This window comes from Cavia porcellus, unplaced genomic scaffold, assembly GCF_034190915.1.
Source record: "Cavia porcellus strain 051 isolate PalLab524CR breed Dunkin Hartley unplaced genomic scaffold, mCavPor4.1 scaffold_64, whole genome shotgun sequence".
NCBI classification, from domain to species: domain Eukaryota; kingdom Metazoa; phylum Chordata; class Mammalia; order Rodentia; family Caviidae; genus Cavia; species Cavia porcellus.
Window position 1 is genome coordinate 1,573,774 of NW_026947547.1, and position 23,923 is coordinate 1,597,696.

The 23,923-nt window shown below is 41.9% G+C and overlaps 1 protein-coding gene across 1 annotated transcript; it reads right to left on the bottom strand.

Annotated features, from left to right (window-relative positions):
- Positions 1-6,252: 6,252 nt before the first annotated feature.
- Positions 6,253-14,297, bottom strand: LOC134475123 (endogenous retrovirus group K member 18 Env polyprotein-like). Its single transcript, XM_063244510.1, has 2 exons — positions 13,709-14,297; positions 6,253-8,839 (listed from the first exon to the last, which is right to left on the bottom strand). The coding sequence occupies exon 2, from the start codon at positions 7,790-7,792 to the stop codon at positions 6,827-6,829; it is 966 nt and encodes a 321-aa protein (XP_063100580.1). The 5' UTR covers positions 7,793-8,839; positions 13,709-14,297; the 3' UTR covers positions 6,253-6,826.
- Between the last annotated feature and the right edge of the window lie 9,626 nt (positions 14,298-23,923).

Below are 23,923 nucleotides of genomic sequence, written 5' to 3' on the forward strand. Positions count from 1 at the left end.
AGGGTTAGGGTTAGGTTAGGTTTCGGTTTAGGGTTAGGGCTAGGGTTAGGATTAGTGTTGGGTTAGGGTTAGGGTTAGGGTTAGGGTTAGGGTTAGGGGTTAGGGTTACGTTTGGCTTAGGGTTAGGTTTAGGGCTAGGTTTGTGTTAGTAATAGGGATAGGGTTAGTGTTAGGGTTTGGTTAGGGTTAGGGTTATGTCTAGGCTTAGCGTAAGGGTTAGGGTTAGGGTTAGTGTTGGGTTATGGTTAGAGTTTCGGTTTAGCGCTAGGGTTTAGTGTTGGGTTAGGGATAGGTTTAGGGTTAGGGTTAGGTTTAGTTTTGGTTATGGTTCGTTAGGGATAGGTTTAGGGTTAGGGTTACGGTTAGGTTTAGATTAGGGTTCGGGTTAGACTTAGGGTTACGTTTAGGTTTGGGATTAGAATTAAGGTAGGTTTGGGTTAAGGTTATGGTTAGGTTTATGGTCAGCATTAGGTTTAGGTTTTAGGGTTAGGGTTAGGGTTAGTGTTTGTGTTAGGGTTAGGTATAGGGTTGGGTTCGGTTTCGGGTTAGAGTTAGGTTTAGGGTTGTGTTAGGTTTAGAATTAGGGTTGGGCTAGGGTTAGGGTTAGGGTTAGGGTTAGCGTTAAGGTTAGGTTTAGCGTTTGGGTTAGGGTTAGATTAGGGTTAGGCTTAGAGTAAGGGTTAGGGTTACGTTTAGTGTTCGGTTAGGTGTTGGCTTAGAGTGAGTCTTAGTGTTAGCGTTAGTTTAAGGTTAGGGTTAGAGTTGGGGTTATGCTTGAGTGGGTGTAAGGGTTAGGGTTTGGGTTAGGGCTAGGTTTAGGGTTTGGGGTTAGGGTTAGTGTTGGAGGGTTAGGGTAAAACTTAGGGTTAGGGCTCGGGTAAGGTGTAGCGTTGGTTTAGGGTTAGGGTAAGGCTAGGTTTAGGTTTAAGGTTAGGGCTAGGGTTAGGATTGGTGCTGGGTTAGATTTAGGGTTAGGGTTAGGTTTACGGTTAGGATTAGGGTTCGGGATTATGCTTATGGATAGGGTTAAGGTTAGTTTTCGATTAGGGTTAGGGTTAGCCTTGGGGTTAGCGTTAGGGTGAGGGTGAGGGTTAGGTTAGGTTTAGGATTGGTTTAGAGTTAGCGTGAGGATTAGGTTTAGGGTTAGGGTGAGGATCAGTTTCAGCGTCAGCGTTAGGGCTAGTGTTAGAGTTAGGGTTAGGGTTAGGTTTAGGGTTAGGGTTGTGTTAGTGTTAGGGATAGGGTTAGTGTTAGCGTTGGGTTAGGGTTAGGGTTAGGATTAGGGTTAGGGTTAGTGTTATTGTGTTATGGTTAGGGTTATGGTTAGGTTTATGGTTGTCTTTGGGTTAGGGTTAGGGTTAGGGTTAGGGTTAGTGTTAAGTTTTGGGGTAGGTTTAGAGTTGGGTTAGGGTTAGGGTTATTGTTGGGTTAGGTTTAGGGTTAGGGTTATGGTTGGGTTAGGGTTGGTGTTGGGGTTGCGGTTCGGGTTGGGGTTGGGTTCCGTTTGGATTTGAGGTTAGGGCTATGTTAAGGGTTAGGGTTAGGTTTAGGTTTACAGTTAGGTTTATAGTTAGGTTTAGGGTTAGGTTTAGGTTTAGTGTTAGGGTTAGGGTTAGGATTAGGGGTAGTGTTTGGGTTAGGCTTAGCTTATGGTTAGGGTTAGGTTAATTTTCGGTTATGTTTAGGTTTACGGTTAAGGTTGGGTTAGGATTAGGTTTAGGGTTAGGTTTAAGGTTAGGGCTAGAGTTAGGGTTTTGGTTATGTTAGGGTTATGATTTGGGTTAGAGTTAGCGTTAGGTTTAGTGTTGGGTTAGGGTTAAGCTTAGGGTTAGGGTTAGGGTTAGTGTTGGTTTTCCTTAGGTTTAGGCTTAGGGTTAGTGTTGGGTATGTTTAGGGTTAGTGTTAGGGTTATGCTAAACGTTAGGTTTAGGGATAGTGTTAGGGCTAGAGTTGTGTTATGGTTAGGATTAGTTTAGTGTTAGGTTTAGGTTTAGGTTTGGGTTGGGTTAGATATACGGTTAGGGTTAGTGTTATGGTGAGTGTTAGGGTCAGGGTTAGGGTTAGGGTTAGGGTTATTGTTAGGTTTAGGGTCAAGGTTAGGGTTAGGGTCAGGGTTTAGATCTTGAGTTAGGTTTATCGTTAAATTTAGGGTAAATGTTGGGTTCAGGTTATGGTTATGGTTAGGGTTAGGGTTGGCTTAGGGTGGTGTTGTGTTAGGTATGCAGTTAGGGTTAGTGTTAAGGTGAGGGTTAGGGTAAGGGTTAGGGTAAGGGTTAGGTTTAGGGTTAGGGTTAGGGTTATTGTTAGGTTTAGGTTTAGGGTTAGGGTTAGGGTTAGGATTAGGGTTAGGATTAAGGTTGCTTCAGGTTTGTTGATGCTGTTAAGGTTGTGGTTGTGGTTGTGGTTGTCGTTATGTTTAGAGCAAGGGTTAAGGATAGGGTTAGGGTTAGGGTTTGGTTTAGATTTGGTTAGGGTTGTTTAGGGTAAGTGTTAGGGTTAGGTTTACGGGAAGGCTTAGGGTTAGTGTTAGGGTTAGGGTTACGATTGGGTTAGAGTTAGTGTTAGGTCACAGTTAGGGTTAGGTTTAGGGTTAGGGTTGGGTTTGGTTTAGGGTTTGGGTTAAGGATGGTTTAGGGTTAGGATTTGGTTTCAAATTAGGGTTAGGGATAGGCTTTTTGTTAGGTTTAGGGTTAAGGTTAATTTAGGGTTGGTTTGGGTTGGTCACGGTTAGGGTTAGGGTTAGGCTTAGGCTTAGGTTTAGGTTTAACGTTAGGTTTGGGTTTGGTTTACTGTTAGGGTTGTGGTACGGTTAGGGTTAGGGTTAGGGTTAGGGTTAGGGTTAGTTTTACGTCTATGGGAGGGTTAGGGTAGCGTTAGAGTTAGGCTACGGTTATCATTAGGGTTATGGATAGGGTTAGGGTTAGGGTTCTTGTTGGGTTAGGTTTAGGGTTAGTGTTAGGGTTAGGTTAGGGTTGTTGTTGGGGTTGAGTTTCGGGTTGGGGTTGGGATTGGATTTGGGTTTGAGGTTAGGGCTAGGTTAAGGGTTAGGGTTAGGTTTAGGGTTAAGGTTAGGGTTAGGTTTAGGGTAAAGGTTAGGGTTAGGGTTGCGTTAGTGTTAGGTTTAGGGTTAGGGTTATGGTTAGGGTTTGGTTTAGGTTTAGGTTTATGGTTAGGGTTGCATTAGGGATGGGGTTAGGGTTAGGGTTGTGGTTTTGGTTGGGGTTGGGGTTAGGGATAGGGCAAGGGTTAGGGATAGGGTTAGGGTTAGGGTTAGATTTGGTTAGTGTTTGTTAGGTTAAGTGTTAGTGTTAGTTTTACCGGTAGGCTTAGGTTTAGGGTTAGGTTTAGGGTTAGTGTTGGTTTGGGCTAGTGTTAGGGTTATGGTTAGCATTATTTTATAGTTAGGTTTAGGGTTAGGGGTTAGGGTTAGGGATAGGGATAGGGTTAGGGTTCAATTAGTGTTAGGGTTAGGGTCAGGGTTAGGGTTAGGGTTAGGGTGAGGATCAGGGTCAGAGTCAGGGTTAGGGCTAGTGTTAGAGTTAGGGTTAGGGTTAGGTTTAGGGTTAGGGTTGTGTTAGTGTTAGGGATAGGGTTAGTGTTAGGGTTGGGTTAGGCTTAGGGTTATGGTTAGCCTTAGGATTAGGGTTACGGTTTGGGTTAGTATTAGGGTTAGGGTTGGGTTAGGGTAAGGCTTAGGGTTAGGGTTAGGGTTCGAGTTAGGGTTAGGATTAGGGGTTAGCTTTAGGGTTAGGGTTGGCTTACGGTTAGGGTTAGGGTTAGGGTTAGCGTTAGGCTTAGGGCTAATGTTAGGATTACAGATAGGATAAGGTTTAGTGTTAGGGTTAGGGTTGTGTTAGGTTTCATTGTTTGGGTTAGGGTGAGGGTTAGGCTTTGGTTTAGGGTCAGGGTTAGGGTTAGGTTTAGGGTTAGGTTTAGGGTTAGGGTTAGGGTTAGGGTTAGGGTTAGGGTTAGGTTTAGTGTTGGGTTAGTTTTAGGGTTAGGGTCAGGGTTAGGTTTTAGGGCTAGAATTAGGGTTAAGTTTAAGTTTAGGGTATATGTTGTTTTCACGTTAGGGTTAGGGTTAGGTTTAGGTTTAGGTTTGGGTTGGTTTAGGTTTACGTTTAGGGTTAGTGTTATAGTGTTAGGTTCAGGGTTAGGGTTAGGGTTAGTGTTAGCTCGAGGGTGAGGTTTAGGATTAGGATTATGGTTAGGGTTAGGGTTACGTTTAGTGTTGGGTTAGGTGTATGGTTAGGCTTAGGGTTATGTTTAGGGTAAATGTTTGGTTAAGGTTAGACTTAGGGTTAGGGTTAATTTTAGGGTTGGGTTTTGTAATTTTTACGGTTAGAGTTAGTGTTATGGTTTGTGTTAGCGTCAGGGTTAGGGTTAGCGTTAGGGTTAGTGTTAGGTTTAGGGTTAGGTTTAGGGTTAGGGTTAGGGTTAAGGTTAGGGTTAGGTTTACGTTTAGTTTTGGGTTAGGTGTAGGTTTAGGGTTAGTGTTACGTTTAGGGTTAGGGTTAGTTTAGGGTAGGGTTAGGGTGTGGGTAAGGGTTACGGTTAGGATTAGGGTTAGGGTGAGTGTTAGGGTAAATGTTGGGTTAAGGTTAGGGTTAGGGTTAGGGTTAGGTTTAGGGTTAGGTTTTGGGGTAGGTTTAGAGTTCGGTTAGGGTTGGGTTAGGTTTAGGGTTAGGGTTATCGTTGGGTTCGGGTTGGTGTTGGGGTTGCGGTTCGGGTTGGGGTTGGGTTCGTTTTGGATTTGAGGTTAGGGCTAGGTTAAGGGTTAGGGTTAAGTTTAGGTTTACAGTTAGGTTTAGAGTTAGGTTTAGGGTTAGGTTTAGGTTTAGTGTTAGGGTTAGGGTTAGGATTAGGGGTAGTGTTTGGGTTAGGCTTAGCTTATGGTTAAGGTTAGGTTTAGTTTTCGGTTACGTTTAGGTTTACGGTTAAGGTTGGGTTAGGATTAGGTTTAGGGTTAGGTTTAAGGTTAGGGTTAGAGTTAGGGTTTGGGTTACGTTAGGGTTATGGTTTGGGTTAGAATTAGGGTTAGGTTTAGGGTTGGTTTAGGGTTAAGCTTAGGGTTAGGGTTAGGGTTAGCGTTGGTTTGCGTTAGGTTTAGGGTTAGGGTTAGTGTTGGGTAAGTTGAGGGTTAGTGTTAGGGTTACGCTAAATATTAGGTTTAAGGATAGTGTTAGGGCTAGAGTTGTGTTAGGGTTAGGATTAGCTTAGGGTTAGGTTTAGGTTTAGGGTTGGGTTGGGTTAGGTATACGGTTAGGGTTAGTGTTATGGTGAGTGTTAGGGTCAGACTTAGGGTTAGGGTTAGGGTTATTGTTAGGTTTAGGGTCAGGGTTAGGGTTAGGGTCAGGGTTTAGATCTTGATTTAGGGTTAGGGTTAAATTTAGGGTAAATGTTGGGTTAAGGTTATGGTTATGGTTAGGGTTAGGGTTGGCTTAGGATGGTGTTGTGTTAGGTATACGGTTAGGGTTAGTGTTATGGTGAGTGTTAGAGTAAGGGTTAGGGTTAGGGTTAGGGTTATTGTTAGGTTTAGGTTTAGGGTTAGGGTTAGGGTTAGGATTAGGGTTAAGGTTGCTTCAGGTTTTGGGATGCGGTTAAGGATGTGGTTGTGGTTTGGGTTGGTGTTAGGTTTAGAACAAGGGTTAGGGATGGGGTTAGGTTTAGGGTTTGGTTTAGATTTGGTTAGGGTTGTTTAGGGTAAGTGTTAGGGTTAGGTTTACGGGTCGGCTTAGGGTTAGTGTTAGGGTTAGTGTTACGGCTAGCGTTAGGGTTACGTTTGGGTTAGTTTTTGGGTTAGGTTAGGGTTAGGGTTAGGGTTAAGGTTAGGGCTAGTGTTAGAGTTAGGGTTAGGGTTAGGTTTAGGTTTAGGGTTGTGTTAGTGTTAGGGATAGGGTTAGTGTTAGGGTTGGGTTAGGGTTAGGGTTAGGGTTAGGGTTAGTGTTATTGGGTTATGGTTAGGTTTATGGTTGGGTTTTGGTTAGGGTTACGGTTAGGGTTAGGGTTAGGGTTATGTTTTGGTTGCGGTTTGGGTTAGGGTTAGTATTAGTTTTCAGGTTGTGTTAGTGTTAGGGTTAGGGCTAGGGTTAGGGTTATGTTTGGGTTAGGTTTTGGGTTAGGTTAGGTTTAGGGTTAGGGTTAAGGTTAGGGGTAGGGTTAGAGTTAGTGTTAGGGTTAGGGTATCATTAGTGTTAATGTTATGGTTCGGGTTATGGTTTGTCGTGAGTGTCTAGAGCACTCTGAACTCCGGGCAAGGTAAACACGCACGCCTTGTCGGGACACGGGGGGTACAGCGCTTGGAAAAGAAAGACAGGAGAGACACCTTTGCTGTCTGCACCGCGTTACACTGCACTGCACTGCACTGTACGCACAATCTTTATTTTAGGATTTATATATAGTAAACCCGATCAATTTACAGAGCCCAGATAATTAAGTAGTGAAAAGGCATTCTTTGTGGCAAGCTACAACGTGACAGACTACAATGTTTATTTTAAAACTATCTAAGTGAAGTAAATAATCACAACCAGTTCTCACAACTTCTCTAGCCCAGGAAGAAATTTATTAGCTCAAGAATGTTGTTAATTTGTCTGCTGTTAGTGTCACAAAGGGTGGCCAGCCACTTCCTCAAGACTTCTGCAAAACAAAGCCAGCTCACAGTATGGATTCCAGAGGGTGAGGGCTCACTGAGAACAGGCATTCCCGTTCTACCTCCTTCTCGCATACCAGGGCGGCTATTGTAAATTGCAGGTTAGAGGGGGTTGGGCCTACAAAGTGACACCTCATCCCCCACACTTCCTTCCTTTTTATTTTTTAACAACAATTTTCATAAGATCAGGTTATTAATAGCATTTCGTCTTATGCAGTAAAAATACACAAGAACTATGGCAATGAGAACTATAATTAAACTAAGTCCCATGCCACTAAAAGTGTGGGTAATGCTCTGCCAGATTTCTTTGGAATCTAATCCTTTCAAAGATTGAGCAAGCAATTGCGCGAATTGTGCTAGAGATTCATCATCATTTTGCTTTGCAAAATCCTTGTCAATTTGATTATGCAAAGATTCTATTTCCTCCTGGGCAGAGGTGTTTTTATTTAAATACATTCTAATCATTTCCCATTTAAGTTCTGTCTGATTATAAGGTCGTTGGGTTATACAGAAAGTAGTTGAATTCCAATCACATTTTAAAAACACTTGATGCTGAAGAGCCAATATTTTTCTACCCATCCATTTAACTGTTTGTTTAAGGAGGTTTATTTGTTGTTGTAGTCTGGCGTTTATTTGCCACTGAGTTAACCAAAGTTCATGAGAATTTTTATGCCATAATTCTACAACATGTTTTTCTTGCAAAGAGGTTTGTAAAGCTACTCCTGAGACTGCTGTTAGAGAGGCTACAGTTATCAGACTTAACAGTACAGCAACCACTATTCTAATAAATCTTTTTGTACGTTTTAACAGATGTTTAAAAAATTCAGTAGTAACAGAAATTACCGGGTCTTGAGACCAAGGTCGAGTTAAATTTACAGGCAACCAAATATGAGTTTTTTGTTGTAATAGCATAACTGTATAAGGCTTAGTGAAATTTAGTGTGCTATTTAAGCATGTAAACAATTGACAATTTAAACAAGTACAAGAAAAATGTGTAAAATTAAAAGTTCCCACTAAAAAGACATAAGGTAGAGGTGCACAAACAGTAATATTATACATTTTAAACCTAGTAAAATTATAAGTAGTAGATACAGATCGACTAGTCCCTGAATATGAAACATTGTACAAGGTTACAGGTTGCATAGCGGCTGGGATCTTCTAAATATGATTTTGAAGGTGATGAGGGTATTCTTCGGCTGCAACAGCAGGGTTAGCGATTCCACCATCTCCCCACCACAAGAGAGCCGTCTTTTGTTGAAATATAGGAGCTCCGTCAGTTATTTTCTTTGGATCTGGAAGACTATACACAACAGAGAGATTACATCTTGTCTCATTCCATTCAGCACATCCATTAACGAATTTTCCAAATGGTCCCCAAATAATATACCCATCAATATTTTTAGCAAATTTTCCCATACATAGTTGCCAAATTATGGGATTATAAGAAATATTTTTATAAGTGAATTTAGGGCATACAGGAAATGTATTTGTATCAGGTGCTGTTAAATTTTTTCAGGTAACATTAAAGGTTTGAGCAGCCAAGGCTTGAAGCCTTGTCCTTTTGTTGCCTGCTTTTATTCCATGTTGAATCCAATACTGCCATCCCAGAGGGATGCAAGGCGGTTTCCCAATGCAAATAGGCCTTTGATTACCATAATAAGTAAAATTGAATAATGTCCCATCATCTTGATTGTGGGGGGTTAAATCAGCCCACGGTGTTGACAAAATTTCTCTAGGTGTGGTATAAAGTAAAATATCACTAGTTCCCCATTTTATAGGTTCTAATAAAGGGGGGTTTGGAATATATGCCCGGTACGAATGCGGAGGTACCTCAGTCCCCGACGCAACAGTGAGCAAGGCACATAAAGCTAAAAACAAGTTTTCGGGGTTTAAAGGCTTTCCTGCTTGAAGGACAAGCCGTTGCCCTTCTATGGTCAATTTCTTTAATTGTCCCCATGTAGGGAGGGGATTTAAATTTGGTCGCTGTGAGCGGCGGGATTTTCTTAGCTGTAATCTGGCCATGGCTGCGATAGGAACAAACTCAGCATCCTCAGCTTCTAGCTGGTTTCGCGCTCGCTTCTGAAGGCACGGTTCCGGTTCTTTGGGGAGTTGTCTCCGGGGCTGGTGAACAGGATCTGGAGACGCGGGTCCTGATCCATCGTCCAGGGACCCACTGCTGAATTCCATTTTCTGTGGAGATATAACCAAAACCTTTCCCCCTATAGAGCAATGTGCCCCTCTCCCATTCAGCCTCTGGAGCTGTTTTAGTCCAAATAGGTTTATTAATCACAAAAGGCTGTTGTTGCTGTTCAAAATGTTTTTCAGCTCTTGTTAATATTTCACCTTGTGGTAAATTGAGAAAATTTAAAATAAACAATGCTTGATGCAGTAATGTTTTTGGACTGTTTTGCAATTTAAACAGTATTGGTATCTGAATATCCTCCTGACTCCTCCTTTTTAATTTTTTAATTTGTAACTTAAGAGTGTCATGTGCTCTTTTAACAATAGCTTGACCCTGGGGGTTATATTTAATCTCTGTAATATGAATAATATTATGGAGATCACAAAATTGTTTAAATGTTTTGCTAGTATAAGCAGGTCTATTATCTGTTTTGATTTTAGAAGGAATTTTTATAACTGTAAAAGTCTCCAATAAATGTATAATAACATTTTTAGTGGATTTTCCCTGTTGAGCAGTAGCCCATAGAAATGAAGAATAGGTATCAATAACTACATGTACATAAGAAAGCCGACCAAAAGAAGGTATATGTGTAATATCTATTTGTCATAATTTATTAGGTTGAGTTCCTCGAGGGTTGACACCTGTGGGAATAATTTTTAAATGTAATGGTCTATAAATAGGGCAGGCTTTTACAATCTGTTTAGCTTTTGTAAAAGGTATCTTATATTTAAGATGCAAATGTCCTGCATTTGCATGATTAAATTGATGTTTTTTAACGGGTGTGGTGAACATAACTAAGGAATCTACTGTATTGTTACCTGATATTAATGGTCTGGGTAACTGAGAATGAGAACGTAAATGAGTAATAAAATAAGAATGATTTTTTTTTTGAACATGTATTTGTAAATTTTGAAATAAAGACAATAAAGCAGGCTTATTAGAATATAACACAGCTGAATAGATATTTGTCACTACTCCAACAGAATAGGCCGAATCGGCTATAATATTAATAGGTTGGTTATGAAAATCTAAAAACACTTGTAATATAGCAAAAAGTTTATTTTGTTGTACAGAGTTAAAATTTGTCTGACGTACCCAGTAAGATTTTTGAGTCCAATATGCAGCTTTATTTTTAGATCTATCTGTAAATATAGTCAAAGCTTGTGGAATTGGCTGTATAGCTAATAAGGTATTAACCACAAATTGTTGACGTCTAAAAAAATCTCATAATTTACTTTTAGGAAAATGATATGAAAAAGTTTCCATGAAATCTGCTAAAGCAATTTGTAAGGTTTTAGTAATTGACAACAAATATTTTTATTGTTTTTTAGTTAAAGGGATAACTATATTGTTTATATCTTTTCCTATCAAAGTTATAGAACGAGCTCTACCATTTATAATTAAAGCTGCAACCATGTCAATATAAGGCATAACATTTTTAGATTGTTTAGTTTTAGTGAATACCCATTCTACTGGCATAGCATTTTGACCTAAAACTGCAGAGGGATATTGAAAAGTATTAATAATATATAAAGTTAGAGGCAATTTAGGATCAATCCTAATTAAAAATGTATCCTTAATTTGTTGTTCTATAAACTGTAATTTTTGCTCGGCTTTTGTTGTTAAAGAACGAGGGCTGGATGGATCTGAAGAGCCCTGTAGAGTAGCAAACAAATGCTGTAATGTATGGGTAGGAATACCTAGTGTGGGACGAAGCCAATTAATATCCCCTAATAATTTTTGAAAATCATTTAAAGTGGATAACTTATCTCTCCTAATAGACATTTTTTGTGGAATCACCTTTTGTCTAGTAAGAATATATCCCAAATAATGACTAACTTTTTTTTTTTGAATTTTATCCTGTGCTATTACAAGTCCAAACGGAGAAAAATATTGAGGTAAAGTTTTTAAAATATCTTTTAAAACATTTCTATCACTATATGAGAATAAAATATCATCCATGAAATGAGCCGTATAAACCTGAGGCCATCGTGCACGCACTGGTTTTAATGCTGCATCAACATAAATTTGACATATAGTTGGGGAATTTTTTATTTTTTGGGGTAAAGTCCTCCATTGATATCTTTGATAAGGTCTTTGATAATTTGTTTGAGGAATTGAAAAAGCAAACCGTTTTTTATCTTCTGGATGTAATGGGATGTTAAAAAAACAATCTTGTAAATCTATAACATATACAAACCAACCAGCAGGGAGCGCTGAGGGTAAAGGAATACCGGGCTGAAGGGCTCCCATTTGAATTAAGGATGAATTTACAGCACGTAAGTCCGTTAAAAGTCTCCACTTGTCTGATTTTTTTTTTATCACAAATATTGGAGAATTCCAAGGAGATGTGGATGGTTCTATGTGATGTAGAAAAAGCTGTTGATCAATCAATTCCTGCGCTGCCTGTAACTTTTGAGTAGTCATAGGCCACTGATCTATCCAAATTGGGTCATCATTTTTTTAATTAAGCTTTAAAGGATTCATTTCCCTAGGCTGTAGAAACATGCAAAATATTAAAAATGTATATAAGCTCCCCATTGTTTTAATACATCTCTTTCTAAAATAGAAACTGGTACCTCTAAGATATAAGGTTTAATAACAGCAACTTGACCCTCTTCATTTTTTATATGTATATGCATTGTGGCTTGTCCAATTGTATTTACTGGAGTTTTACTTACTCCTTTTGTATTACATGGAATAATAGTATAAGTAATATGAGAAGGCCAATCAGTAGGTTTAACAATAGTAATATCCGAGCCTGTATCTATAAGAGCCTGAATTTTCTTATGCTCAATAAAAATATTAATAAGAGGTTGTTGTTGAGATAATTTAGCTGTCCACATTACATTAATAGGGTTAGTGCTGCCGAACCCTCCTGTTCGCTGAACAACAGAGGATCCTATTGGGATATAAGGCAGTAAAATGAGTTGAGCTATACGTTCTCCCTTTAATAATTTATAATCTGTAAGTGAGGACATCAGAATTTGAATTTCTCCAGTATAGTCTGCATCTATAATTCCTAAGTGAACAGTAATGCCTTTTTGATTTAAACTAGATCTACCCGTGAGCAAGCCAAAAGTTCCCGCAGGCAGAGGACCAAAAATTCCTGTAGGAATTCTCACGGGAGATTGTCCTCCTCTTAATTTTACATCTTTTAAGGCTGGTATGTCCACTGCGGCACTGTGTTGGGTGGCTGGCTGTAGGGAGAATATGGTAGATTTACCCCATTGATTTGTCCGGGGCCCGGGGTAGGGCCCGTTCTCCCGTTTCCCTTTTGTTTAGCTGAATTAACTTGTTTACTCCTGCATTCACGAGCCCAATGATTTTCCTTCTTGCATTTTGGACATAAGCCAGGAGCTCTAGATCTCTTTTTTTGATCATTGCCTACAAGTTTTGGACAGGCCCTCTTTACATGTCCTATCTGACCACAATTAAAACATTTTAAAGACTGTTCCTTTTTAGATTGCCAATTAGTTCACGTGGTTGCCATGGTCTCAGCAAACAGTTGTATTTTCCTAGATTCTGAATTTAAATCTTTACATTGTTTTATAAAATTGTCAATCGTTCCAGTATCTTTTATTGGAATTAAAGCCCTTTTGCATTCATCATTAGCATTTTCAAAAGCTAACATTTTTAAGAGATGCTCTTGTAAGTCTTGTCCCACTACTGTTTTTTCTATAACATTTTGAAGTCTTGCAACGAACTCAACATACGGTTTATTGGCTCCTTGCAGAACTTTAGCCCAAGATCCATATTCTGATCCTTTAGGCCGTATTTTATCCCAAGCTTTTAAAGCAATATCTTTTAATTGAGCATGAATCTCTCTTGGAGCTCCTGCCTGATGCTCAACAGTATCAAAGAAACCTGTACCAGAGAGCATGGGATAAGAAAGGAGTCTAATATTCGGATCTCGATCGTCAGCATTTTGTCTTGCCTTTTCCGCACAACCTTCCATAAACCACATGTGCCACTGTAAATATTCTGGCTCCTTTAAAAGAATTTTGGCCAAGGCTTTTCAATCATAAGGAGCAAGATTACCATAGTGATCTGTTACCGATGTTATTAATTCTCTAGTGTAATGAGCCTGAGGGCCATAAAGGGTTACAGCCTTTTTTAATTTTGCTAAATCATCCATATTAAATGCTTCCCATCTAGGGGGAACTGCCTCTCCATCTATTGGCTGAGGTCTGATTACAGGGAAAGCAAAGGCAGGCTTTTCCTCATCAGAATCCCCTAATTTTGGTAAATCAGCCAAAGCTAGCTTGGCTTTACTCCAATTAGGGTTAGATGGAGGAGGTGCAGAGGGAACTACAGGCGGGTTCTGCTTAACGGAGAGTTGTTTCACCTCTTGTGTTAAATGCTGTATAGCCTGTAAAATTGGGCGATTGTCATAATTTGATATTGCTGCGGCAGCTAAAGCTGAGTCGGCTGTAGTGGATTTTACTTTTAGTTTGGACGCCTTTTCACTACTTAAAGCGATAGCGTCATTTTGAACTACATTCTGCTCCTCCTCTGTGAGGGGCAATTCCTGAATAACTGGCTTAATTTCTAGTTGAAGATTTTCTACAATATGTTCATCTTCCATAGCTTTTAATAAAGAGTACACAACCGACCAAATAGCCCAAAAACGTAAAGGAATCTTCTCCTCCTGTTGCATAGCCCTTTCTATACTAACCCTTGCCTTCCTCCATACTTCTACATCCAAAGTTCCTTCATCTGGAAACCAAGGATTATATTCTTTAATTGTATCAATACACATATCCAAGTCAGCTGACCTGAGCGATATGCCATATATAGATAATAAATGTTTAAGAATTTTTAAGAAAGGAGAGGAAGCAGATTGTCCCATTTCCCCGTAATAAAATTATACTTACCTTCCTAAGCGACCTTCGGAGTCCCTGAATTCGGGCGCCACTTGTCGTGAGTGTCTAGAGCACTCTGAACTCCGGGCAAGGTAAACACGCACGCCTTGTCGGGACACGGGGGGTACAGCGCTTGGAAAAGAAAGACAGGAGAGACACCTTTGCTGTCTGCACCGCGTTACACTGCACTGCACTGCACTGTACGCACAATCTTTATTTTAGGATTTATATATAGTAAACCCGATCAATTTACAGAGCCCAGATAATTAAGTAGTGAAAAGGCATTCTTTGTGGCAAGCTACAACGTGACAGACTACAATGTTTATTTTAAAACTATCTAAGTAAAGTAAATAATCACAACCAGTTCTCACAACTTCTCTAGCCCAGGAAAAAATTTATTAGCTCAAGAATGTTGTTAATTTGTCTGCTGTTAGTGTCACAAAGGGTGGCCAGCCACTTCCTCAAGACTTCTGCAAAACAAAGCCAGCTCACAGTATAGATTCCAGAGGGTGAGGGCTCACTGAAAACAGGCATTCCCGTTCTACCTCCTTCTCGCATACCAGGGCGGCTATTGTAAATTGCAGGTTAGAGGGGGTTGGGCCTACAAAGTGACACCTCATCCCCCACAATGGTTAGGCTTGGGTTTGGGGTTAGGGTTGTGGTTGTGGTTGACGATAGGTTTACGGCAAAGTTTAGGGATAGGGTTAGGGTTAGGGTACGGTTTAGATTTGGTTAGAGTTGGTTAGGGTAAGTGTTAAGCTTAGGTTTATGGGTAGGGTAGGGTTAGTGTTAGGATTAGGGTTAGGGTTGGGTTAGGGTTAGTGTTAGGGTTACAGTTAGCGTTAGGGTTAGGGCTAGATTTACGTTTAGGGTTAGGGTTGCGTTTCAGGTTAGGGTTAGGGTTAGGCTTTTGGTTAGATTTAAGTTTAGGGTTAATTTAGGGTTGGTTTCGGTTGGTTAGGGTTAGGGTTAGGCTTAGGCTTAGGCTTAGGTTTAGAGTTAGGGTTACATTTAGTGTTAGGTTTAGTGTCAGAGTTGTGTTACGGTTAGGGTTAGGGTTAGGGTTAGGTTTAGGACTATGGTAGGGTAAGGGTAGCGTTAAGGTTAGGGTACTCTTATCGTTAGGGTTATGGTTATGGTTAGGGTTAGCGTTCGTGTTGGGTTAGGTTTAGGGTTAGGGTTAGGGTTGTGTTAGGGTTGCTGTTGGGGTTGTGGTTCAGGTTGGGTTTTTTGTTGGGTTTGAGTTTTAGGTTAGGGTTAGGTTTAGGGTAAGGTTAGGGTTATGGATAGGGTTAGGGTTGGTTTAGTGTTAGGCTTTGGGATAGGTTTAGGGTTGGGTTAGTGTCTGGTTTGCGGTTGTGTTTCGGTTTGGGGTTGGCGTTGGGGTTTGGGTTAGGGTAAGTGCTAGGGTTAGGTTTGGTTAGGGTTGGTTAGGCTTAGTGTTACGGTTAGGGTTAGCATTAGGCTTAGGGTTAGCGTAAGGCTTAGGGTTAGGGTTACGGTTTGGGTTAGTGTTAGGGTTAGGGTTGTGTTAGGGCAAGTGTTAGGGTTAGGGTTAGGGTTCGAGTTAGGGTTAGGATTAGGGGTTAGGGTTAGGGTTAGGGTTGGGTTACGGTTAGGGTTAGGGTCAGGGTTAACGTTAGGCTTAGAGTTAGGGTTAGGATTAGAGATAGGATTAGGTTTAGTGTTAGTGTTAGGGTTAGGGTTGGGTTAGGTTTTATTGTTTGGGTAAGGGTTAGGGTTAGGCTTTGGGTTAGGGTCAGGGTTAGGGTTAGGGTTAGCGTTGGGTTAGGGTGAGGGTCAGGGTTAGGGTTAGTGTTAGATTTAGGGTTAGGATTGGGTTAGGGTTAGCCTTAGGGTTAGGGTTAGGTTTAGTGATGGTTAGGGTTGGTTAGGGGTAGGCTTAAGGTTAGGGTTACGGTTACATTTAGGTTTAGGTTGTTGTTAGGCTTAGGGTTAGGGTTAGGGTTAGGTTGAGGGTTATGTTTAAGTTTAGGTTTAGGGTTAGAGTTTGGGTTAGGGTAAGAATAGAATTAAGGTTGGGTTGGGTTAGGGATAGGGTTAAGTTTATGGTTAGCATTAGATTTAGGTGTTAGTGTTAGTGTTAGGGTTTGGGTTAGGGTTAGGTATAGGGTTGGGTTAGGTTTAGGGTTAGGGTTAGGCTTAGCATAAGGGTTAGTTTTAGGTTTAGGTTTAGAGTTAGGGTGAGGGTTTAGGGTTGGGTTTAGGGTTAGGGTTAGTGTTAGGGTTAGGGTTAGGTGTTAGGTTTAGAGTTAGGGTTAGGGTTGGGTTAGGGTTAGGCTTAGGGTTAGGGTTAGGTTTAGTGTTGGTTAGGGTTCTTTAGGGATAGGGTTAGGGTTAGGGTTACAGTTAAGTTTAGATTAGGTTTCAGGTTAGGCTTAGGGTTAGGGTTATGGTTGGGATTAGAGTTAAGGTTGGTTTGGGTTAGGGTTAGGGTTAGGTTTATGGTCATCATTAGGTTTAGGTGTTAGGGTTAGGGTTAGTGTTTGGGTTAGGATTAGGTATAGGGTTGGGTTCGGTTTCGGGTTAGGGTTAGGTTTAGGGTTGGGTTAGGTTTACAATTAAGGTTGGGTTAGGGTTAGGGTTAGGGTTAGTGTTAAGGTTAGGGTTAACGTTTGGTTTAGGGTTAGATTATGGTTAGGCTTAGAGTTAGGGTTAGGGTTACGTTTAGTGTTGGATTAGGTGTAAGTTTAGAGTTAGTGTTACGGTTATGGTTAGGGTTAGTTTAAGGTTAGGGTTAGAGTTGTGGTTAGGCTTTGGTTGGGGATAAGGGTTAGGGTTAGGGTTAGGGCTAGGGTTAGGATTAGGCTTAGGGTTTGAGGGTTAGGGTTAGTGTTAGTGTTAGGTTTAGGGTTAGGGTTAGGGTTAGGATTAGGGTTAAGGTTGCTTCAGGTTTTGGGATGCGGTTAAGGATGTGGTTGTGGTTGGGGTTGGCGTTAGGTTTAGAACAAGGGTTAGGGATGGGGTTAGGTTTAGGGTTTGGTTTAGATTTTGTTAGGGTTGTTTAGGGTAAGTGTTAGGGTTAGGTTTACGGGTCGGCTTAGGGTTAGTGTTAGGGTTAGTGTTACGGCTAGCGTTAGGGTTACGTTTGGGTTAGTTTTTGGGTTAGGTTAGGGTTAGGGTTAGGGTTAAGGTTAGGGGTAGGGTTAGAGTTAGTGTTAGGGTTAGGGTTTCATTAGTGTTAGTGTTATGGTTCGGGTTATGGTTAGGGTTGGGGTTGGGGTTAGGGTTGTGGTTGTGGTTGGCGATAGGTTTAGGGCAAGGTTTAGGGATAGGGTTAGGGCTAGGGTTCGGTTTAGATTTGGTTAGGGTTGGTTAGGGTAAGTGTTAGGCTTAGGTTTATGGGTAGGATAGGGTTAGTGTTAGGGTTAGGGTTAGGGTTGGGTTAGGGTTAGTGTTAGGGTTACAGTTAGGGTTAGGGTTAGGATTAGATTTACATTTAGGGTTAGGGTTGGGTTTCAGATTTGGGTTAGGGTTAGGCTTTTGGTTAGGTTTAAGTTTAGAGTTAATTTAGGGTTGGTTTCGGTTGGTTAGGGTTAGGGCTATGGTTAGGCTTAGGCTTAGCCTTAGGGTTAGGTTTAGTGTCAGGGTTGTGTTACAGTTAGGGTTAGGGTTAGGGTTAGGTTTAGGCCTATGGTAGGGTAAGGGTAGCGTTACGGTTAGGGTACTCTTATCGTTAGGGTTATGGTTATGGTTAAGGTTAGGGTTCGTGTTGGGTTAGGTTTAGGGTTAGGGTTAGGGTTGTGTTAGGGTTGCTGTTGGGGTTCGGGTTCAGGTTGGGGTTGGGGTTGGGTTTGGTTTTAAGGTTAGGGTTAGGTTTAGGGTTAGGGTTAGGGTTAGGGTTAGGGTAGGGTTATGGTTAGGGATATGGTTAGGGTTGGGTTAGTGTTAGGGTTAGAGATAGGTTTAGGTTTGGGTTAGGGTTGGGTTTGTGGTTGTGTTTCGGTTTGTGGTTGGCGTTTGGGTGTGGGTTAGGGTAAGTGCTAGGGTTAGGTTTAGGGTTAGGTTTAGGTTTGGTTAGGGTTGTTTATTCTTAGGGTTAGGGTTAGGCTTAGGGTTAGGGTTACGGTATGGGTTAGTGTTAGGGTTAGGGTTGGGTTAATGTAAGGGTGAGGGTCAGGGTTAGTGTTAGAGTTACGGTTAGGATTAGGGGTAAGGTTTGGGATTAGGGTTAGGGTTAGTTTTGGGTTAGGGTTAGGGTTAGGGTCAGGGTTAGCGTTAGCCTTAGGACTACGGTTAGGATTAGAGATAGGATTAGGTTTAGTGTTAGTGTTAGGGTTATGGTTGGGTTAGGTTTCATTGATTGGGTTAGGGTTAGGGTTAGGCTTTGTGTTAGGGTCAGGGTTAGGGTTAGGGTTAGCATTGGGTTAGGGTTAGGGTTAGGGTTAGTGTTAGGGTTAGGAGTTAGGTTTAGGGCTATGGGAGGGTTACGGTAGCGTTAGAGTTAGGCTACGGTTATCATTACGGTTATGGTTAGGTTCAGGGTTAGGTTTAGTTTTGGTTACGGTACGTTAGGGATAGGGTTAGGCTTACGGTTAGGTTTAGATTAGGGATCAGGTTAGGCTTAGGGTTAGGGTTAGGGTTGGTATTAGAGTTAAGATTGGTTTGGGTTAAGGTTAGGGTTAGGTTTATGGTCAGGATTAGGTTTAGGTGTTAGGGTTAGGGTTAATGTTTGGGTTAGGGTTAGGTATAGGGTTGGGTTCGGTTTCAGGTTAGAGTTAGGTTTAGGGTTGGCTTAGTTTTAGATTTAGGGTTGGGTTAGTATTAGGGTTCGGGTTATGGTTAGGGTTAGCGTTAATGTTAGGTTTAGCGTTTGGGTTAGGGTTAGATTAGGGTTAGGCTTAGAGTTAGATTGAGGGTTACGTTTAGTGTTCTGTTAGGTGTTGGCTCAGAGTTAGTGTTAGGGTTAGGGTTAGTTTAAGGTTAGGGTTAGAGTTGGGGTTAGGCTTGAGTGGGAGTAAGGGTTAGGGTTAGGGCTAGGGTTAGGGTTTGAGGGTTAGGGTTAGTGTTGGAGGGTTAGGGTAAAATTTAGGGTTAGGGCTCGGGTTAGGTGTAGCGTTGGTTTAGGGTTAGGTTTAGGTTAGGTTTAGGTTTAGGATCAGGGCTAGGGTTAGGATTAGTGTTGGGTTAGATTTAGGGTTTGGGTTAGGTTTACTGTTAGGATTAGGGTTAGGGGTTATGCTTATGGATAGGGTTAAGTTTAGTTTTGGATTAGGGTTAGGGTTCGCCTTGGGGTTAGCGTTAGGTTGAGGGTGAGGGTTAGGTGAGGCTTAGAATTGGTTTAGAGTTAGGGTGACGATTAGGGTTACGGTTAGGTTGAGGATCAGGGTCAGAGTCAGGGTTAGGGCTAGTGTTAGAGTTAGGGTTAGGGTTAGGTTTAGGTTTAGGGTTGTGTTAGTGTTAGGGATAGGGTTAGTGTTAGGGTTGGGTTAGGGTTAGGGTTAGGGTTAGGGTTAGTGTTATTGGGTTATGGTTAGGTTTATGGTTGGGTTTTGGTTAGGGTTACGGTTAGGGTTAGGGTTAGGGTTATGTTTTGGTTGCGGTTTGGGTTAGGGTTAGTATTAGTTTTCAGGTTGTGTTAGTGTTAGGGTTAGGGCTAGGGTTAGGGTTATGTTTGGGTTAGGTTTTGGGTTAGGTTAGGTTTAGGGTTAGGGTTAAGGTTAGGGGTAGGGTTAGAGTTAGTGTTAGGGTTAGGGTATCATTAGTGTTAATGTTATGGTTCGGGTTATGGTTAGGCTTGGGTTTGGGGTTAGGGTTGTGGTTGTGGTTGACGATAGGTTTACGGCAAAGTTTAGGGATAGGGTTAGGGTTAGGGTACGGTTTAGATTTGGTTAGAGTTGGTTAGGGTAAGTGTTAAGCTTAGGTTTATGGGTAGGGTAGGGTTAGTGTTAGGATTAGGGTTAGGGTTGGGTTAGGGTTAGTGTTAGGGTTACAGTTAGCGTTAGGGTTAGGGCTAGATTTACGTTTAGGGTTAGGGTTGCGTTTCAGGTTAGGGTTAGGGTTAGGCTTTTGGTTAGATTTAAGTTTAGGGTTAATTTAGGGTTGGTTTCGGTTGGTTAGGGTTAGGGTTAGGCTTAGGCTTAGGCTTAGGTTTAGAGTTAGGGTTACATTTAGTGTTAGGTTTAGTGTCAGAGTTGTGTTACGGTTAGGGTTAGGGTTAGGGTTAGGTTTAGGACTATGGTAGGGTAAGGGTAGCGTTAAGGTTAGGGTACTCTTATCGTTAGGGTTATGGTTATGGTTAGGGTTAGCGTTCGTGTTGGGTTAGGTTTAGGGTTAGGGTTAGGGTTGTGTTAGGGTTGCTGTTGGGGTTGTGGTTCAGGTTGGGTTTTTTGTTGGGTTTGAGTTTTAGGTTAGGGTTAGGTTTAGGGTAAGGTTAGGGTTATGGATAGGGTTAGGGTTGGTTTAGTGTTAGGCTTTGGGATAGGTTTAGGGTTGGGTTAGTGTCTGGTTTGCGGTTGTGTTTCGGTTTGGGGTTGGCGTTGGGGTTTGGGTTAGGGTAAGTGCTAGGGTTAGGTTTGGTTAGGGTTGGTTAGGCTTAGTGTTACGGTTAGGGTTAGCATTAGGCTTAGGGTTAGCGTAAGGCTTAGGGTTAGGGTTACGGTTTGGGTTAGTGTTAGGGTTAGGGTTGTGTTAGGGCAAGTGTTAGGGTTAGGGTTAGGGTTCGAGTTAGGGTTAGGATTAGGGGTTAGGGTTAGGGTTAGGGTTGGGTTACGGTTAGGGTTAGGGTCAGGGTTAACGTTAGGCTTAGAGTTAGGGTTAGGATTAGAGATAGGATTAGGTTTAGTGTTAGTGTTAGGGTTAGGGTTGGGTTAGGTTTTATTGTTTGGGTAAGGGTTAGGGTTAGGCTTTGGGTTAGGGTCAGGGTTAGGGTTAGGGTTAGCGTTGGGTTAGGGTGAGGGTCAGGGTTAGGGTTAGTGTTAGATTTAGGGTTAGGATTGGGTTAGGGTTAGCCTTAGGGTTAGGGTTAGGTTTAGTGATGGTTAGGGTTGGTTAGGGGTAGGCTTAAGGTTAGGGTTACGGTTACATTTAGGTTTAGGTTGTTGTTAGGCTTAGGGTTAGGGTTAGGGTTAGGTTGAGGGTTATGTTTAAGTTTAGGTTTAGGGTTAGAGTTTGGGTTAGGGTAAGAATAGAATTAAGGTTGGGTTGGGTTAGGGATAGGGTTAAGTTTATGGTTAGCATTAGATTTAGGTGTTAGTGTTAGTGTTAGGGTTTGGGTTAGGGTTAGGTATAGGGTTGGGTTAGGTTTAGGGTTAGGGTTAGGCTTAGCATAAGGGTTAGTTTTAGGTTTAGGTTTAGAGTTAGGGTGAGGGTTTAGGGTTGGGTTTAGGGTTAGGGTTAGTGTTAGGGTTAGGGTTAGGTGTTAGGTTTAGAGTTAGGGTTAGGGTTGGGTTAGGGTTAGGCTTAGGGTTAGGGTTAGGTTTAGTGTTGGTTAGGGTTCTTTAGGGATAGGGTTAGGGTTAGGGTTACAGTTAAGTTTAGATTAGGTTTCAGGTTAGGCTTAGGGTTAGGGTTATGGTTGGGATTAGAGTTAAGGTTGGTTTGGGTTAGGGTTAGGGTTAGGTTTATGGTCATCATTAGGTTTAGGTGTTAGGGTTAGGGTTAGTGTTTGGGTTAGGATTAGGTATAGGGTTGGGTTCGGTTTCGGGTTAGGGTTAGGTTTAGGGTTGGGTTAGGTTTACAATTAAGGTTGGGTTAGGGTTAGGGTTAGGGTTAGTGTTAAGGTTAGGGTTAACGTTTGGTTTAGGGTTAGATTATGGTTAGGCTTAGAGTTAGGGTTAGGGTTACGTTTAGTGTTGGATTAGGTGTAAGTTTAGAGTTAGTGTTACGGTTATGGTTAGGGTTAGTTTAAGGTTAGGGTTAGAGTTGTGGTTAGGCTTTGGTTGGGGATAAGGGTTAGGGTTAGGGTTAGGGCTAGGGTTAGGATTAGGCTTAGGGTTTGAGGGTTAGGGTTAGTGTTAGTGTTAGGTTTAGGGTTAGGGTTAGGGTTAGGATTAGGGTTAAGGTTGCTTCAGGTTTTGGGATGCGGTTAAGGATGTGGTTGTGGTTGGGGTTGGCGTTAGGTTTAGAACAAGGGTTAGGGATGGGGTTAGGTTTAGGGTTTGGTTTAGATTTTGTTAGGGTTGTTTAGGGTAAGTGTTAGGGTTAGGTTTACGGGTCGGCTTAGGGTTAGTGTTAGGGTTAGTGTTACGGCTAGCGTTAGGGTTACGTTTGGGTTAGTTTTTGGGTTAGGTTAGGGTTAGGGTTAGGGTTAAGGTTAGGGGTAGGGTTAGAGTTAGTGTTAGGGTTAGGGTTTCATTAGTGTTAGTGTTATGGTTCGGGTTATGGTTAGGGTTGGGGTTGGGGTTAGGGTTGTGGTTGTGGTTGGCGATAGGTTTAGGGCAAGGTTTAGGGATAGGGTTAGGGCTAGGGTTCGGTTTAGATTTGGTTAGGGTTGGTTAGGGTAAGTGTTAGGCTTAGGTTTATGGGTAGGATAGGGTTAGTGTTAGGGTTAGGGTTAGGGTTGGGTTAGGGTTAGTGTTAGGGTTACAGTTAGGGTTAGGGTTAGGATTAGATTTACATTTAGGGTTAGGGTTGGGTTTCAGATTTGGGTTAGGGTTAGGCTTTTGGTTAGGTTTAAGTTTAGAGTTAATTTAGGGTTGGTTTCGGTTGGTTAGGGTTAGGGCTATGGTTAGGCTTAGGCTTAGCCTTAGGGTTAGGTTTAGTGTCAGGGTTGTGTTACAGTTAGGGTTAGGGTTAGGGTTAGGTTTAGGCCTATGGTAGGGTAAGGGTAGCGTTACGGTTAGGGTACTCTTATCGTTAGGGTTATGGTTATGGTTAAGGTTAGGGTTCGTGTTGGGTTAGGTTTAGGGTTAGGGTTAGGGTTGTGTTAGGGTTGCTGTTGGGGTTCGGGTTCAGGTTGGGGTTGGGGTTGGGTTTGGTTTTAAGGTTAGGGTTAGGTTTAGGGTTAGGGTTAGGGTTAGGGTTAGGGTAGGGTTATGGTTAGGGATATGGTTAGGGTTGGGTTAGTGTTAGGGTTAGAGATAGGTTTAGGTTTGGGTTAGGGTTGGGTTTGTGGTTGTGTTTCGGTTTGTGGTTGGCGTTTGGGTGTGGGTTAGGGTAAGTGCTAGGGTTAGGTTTAGGGTTAGGTTTAGGTTTGGTTAGGGTTGTTTATTCTTAGGGTTAGGGTTAGGCTTAGGGTTAGGGTTACGGTATGGGTTAGTGTTAGGGTTAGGGTTGGGTTAATGTAAGGGTGAGGGTCAGGGTTAGTGTTAGAGTTACGGTTAGGATTAGGGGTAAGGTTTGGGATTAGGGTTAGGGTTAGTTTTGGGTTAGGGTTAGGGTTAGGGTCAGGGTTAGCGTTAGCCTTAGGACTACGGTTAGGATTAGAGATAGGATTAGGTTTAGTGTTAGTGTTAGGGTTATGGTTGGGTTAGGTTTCATTGATTGGGTTAGGGTTAGGGTTAGGCTTTGTGTTAGGGTCAGGGTTAGGGTTAGGGTTAGCATTGGGTTAGGGTTAGGGTTAGGGTTAGTGTTAGGGTTAGGAGTTAGGTTTAGGGCTATGGGAGGGTTACGGTAGCGTTAGAGTTAGGCTACGGTTATCATTACGGTTATGGTTAGGTTCAGGGTTAGGTTTAGTTTTGGTTACGGTACGTTAGGGATAGGGTTAGGCTTACGGTTAGGTTTAGATTAGGGATCAGGTTAGGCTTAGGGTTAGGGTTAGGGTTGGTATTAGAGTTAAGATTGGTTTGGGTTAAGGTTAGGGTTAGGTTTATGGTCAGGATTAGGTTTAGGTGTTAGGGTTAGGGTTAATGTTTGGGTTAGGGTTAGGTATAGGGTTGGGTTCGGTTTCAGGTTAGAGTTAGGTTTAGGGTTGGCTTAGTTTTAGATTTAGGGTTGGGTTAGTATTAGGGTTCGGGTTATGGTTAGGGTTAGCGTTAATGTTAGGTTTAGCGTTTGGGTTAGGGTTAGATTAGGGTTAGGCTTAGAGTTAGATTGAGGGTTACGTTTAGTGTTCTGTTAGGTGTTGGCTCAGAGTTAGTGTTAGGGTTAGGGTTAGTTTAAGGTTAGGGTTAGAGTTGGGGTTAGGCTTGAGTGGGAGTAAGGGTTAGGGTTAGGGCTAGGGTTAGGGTTTGAGGGTTAGGGTTAGTGTTGGAGGGTTAGGGTAAAATTTAGGGTTAGGGCTCGGGTTAGGTGTAGCGTTGGTTTAGGGTTAGGTTTAGGTTAGGT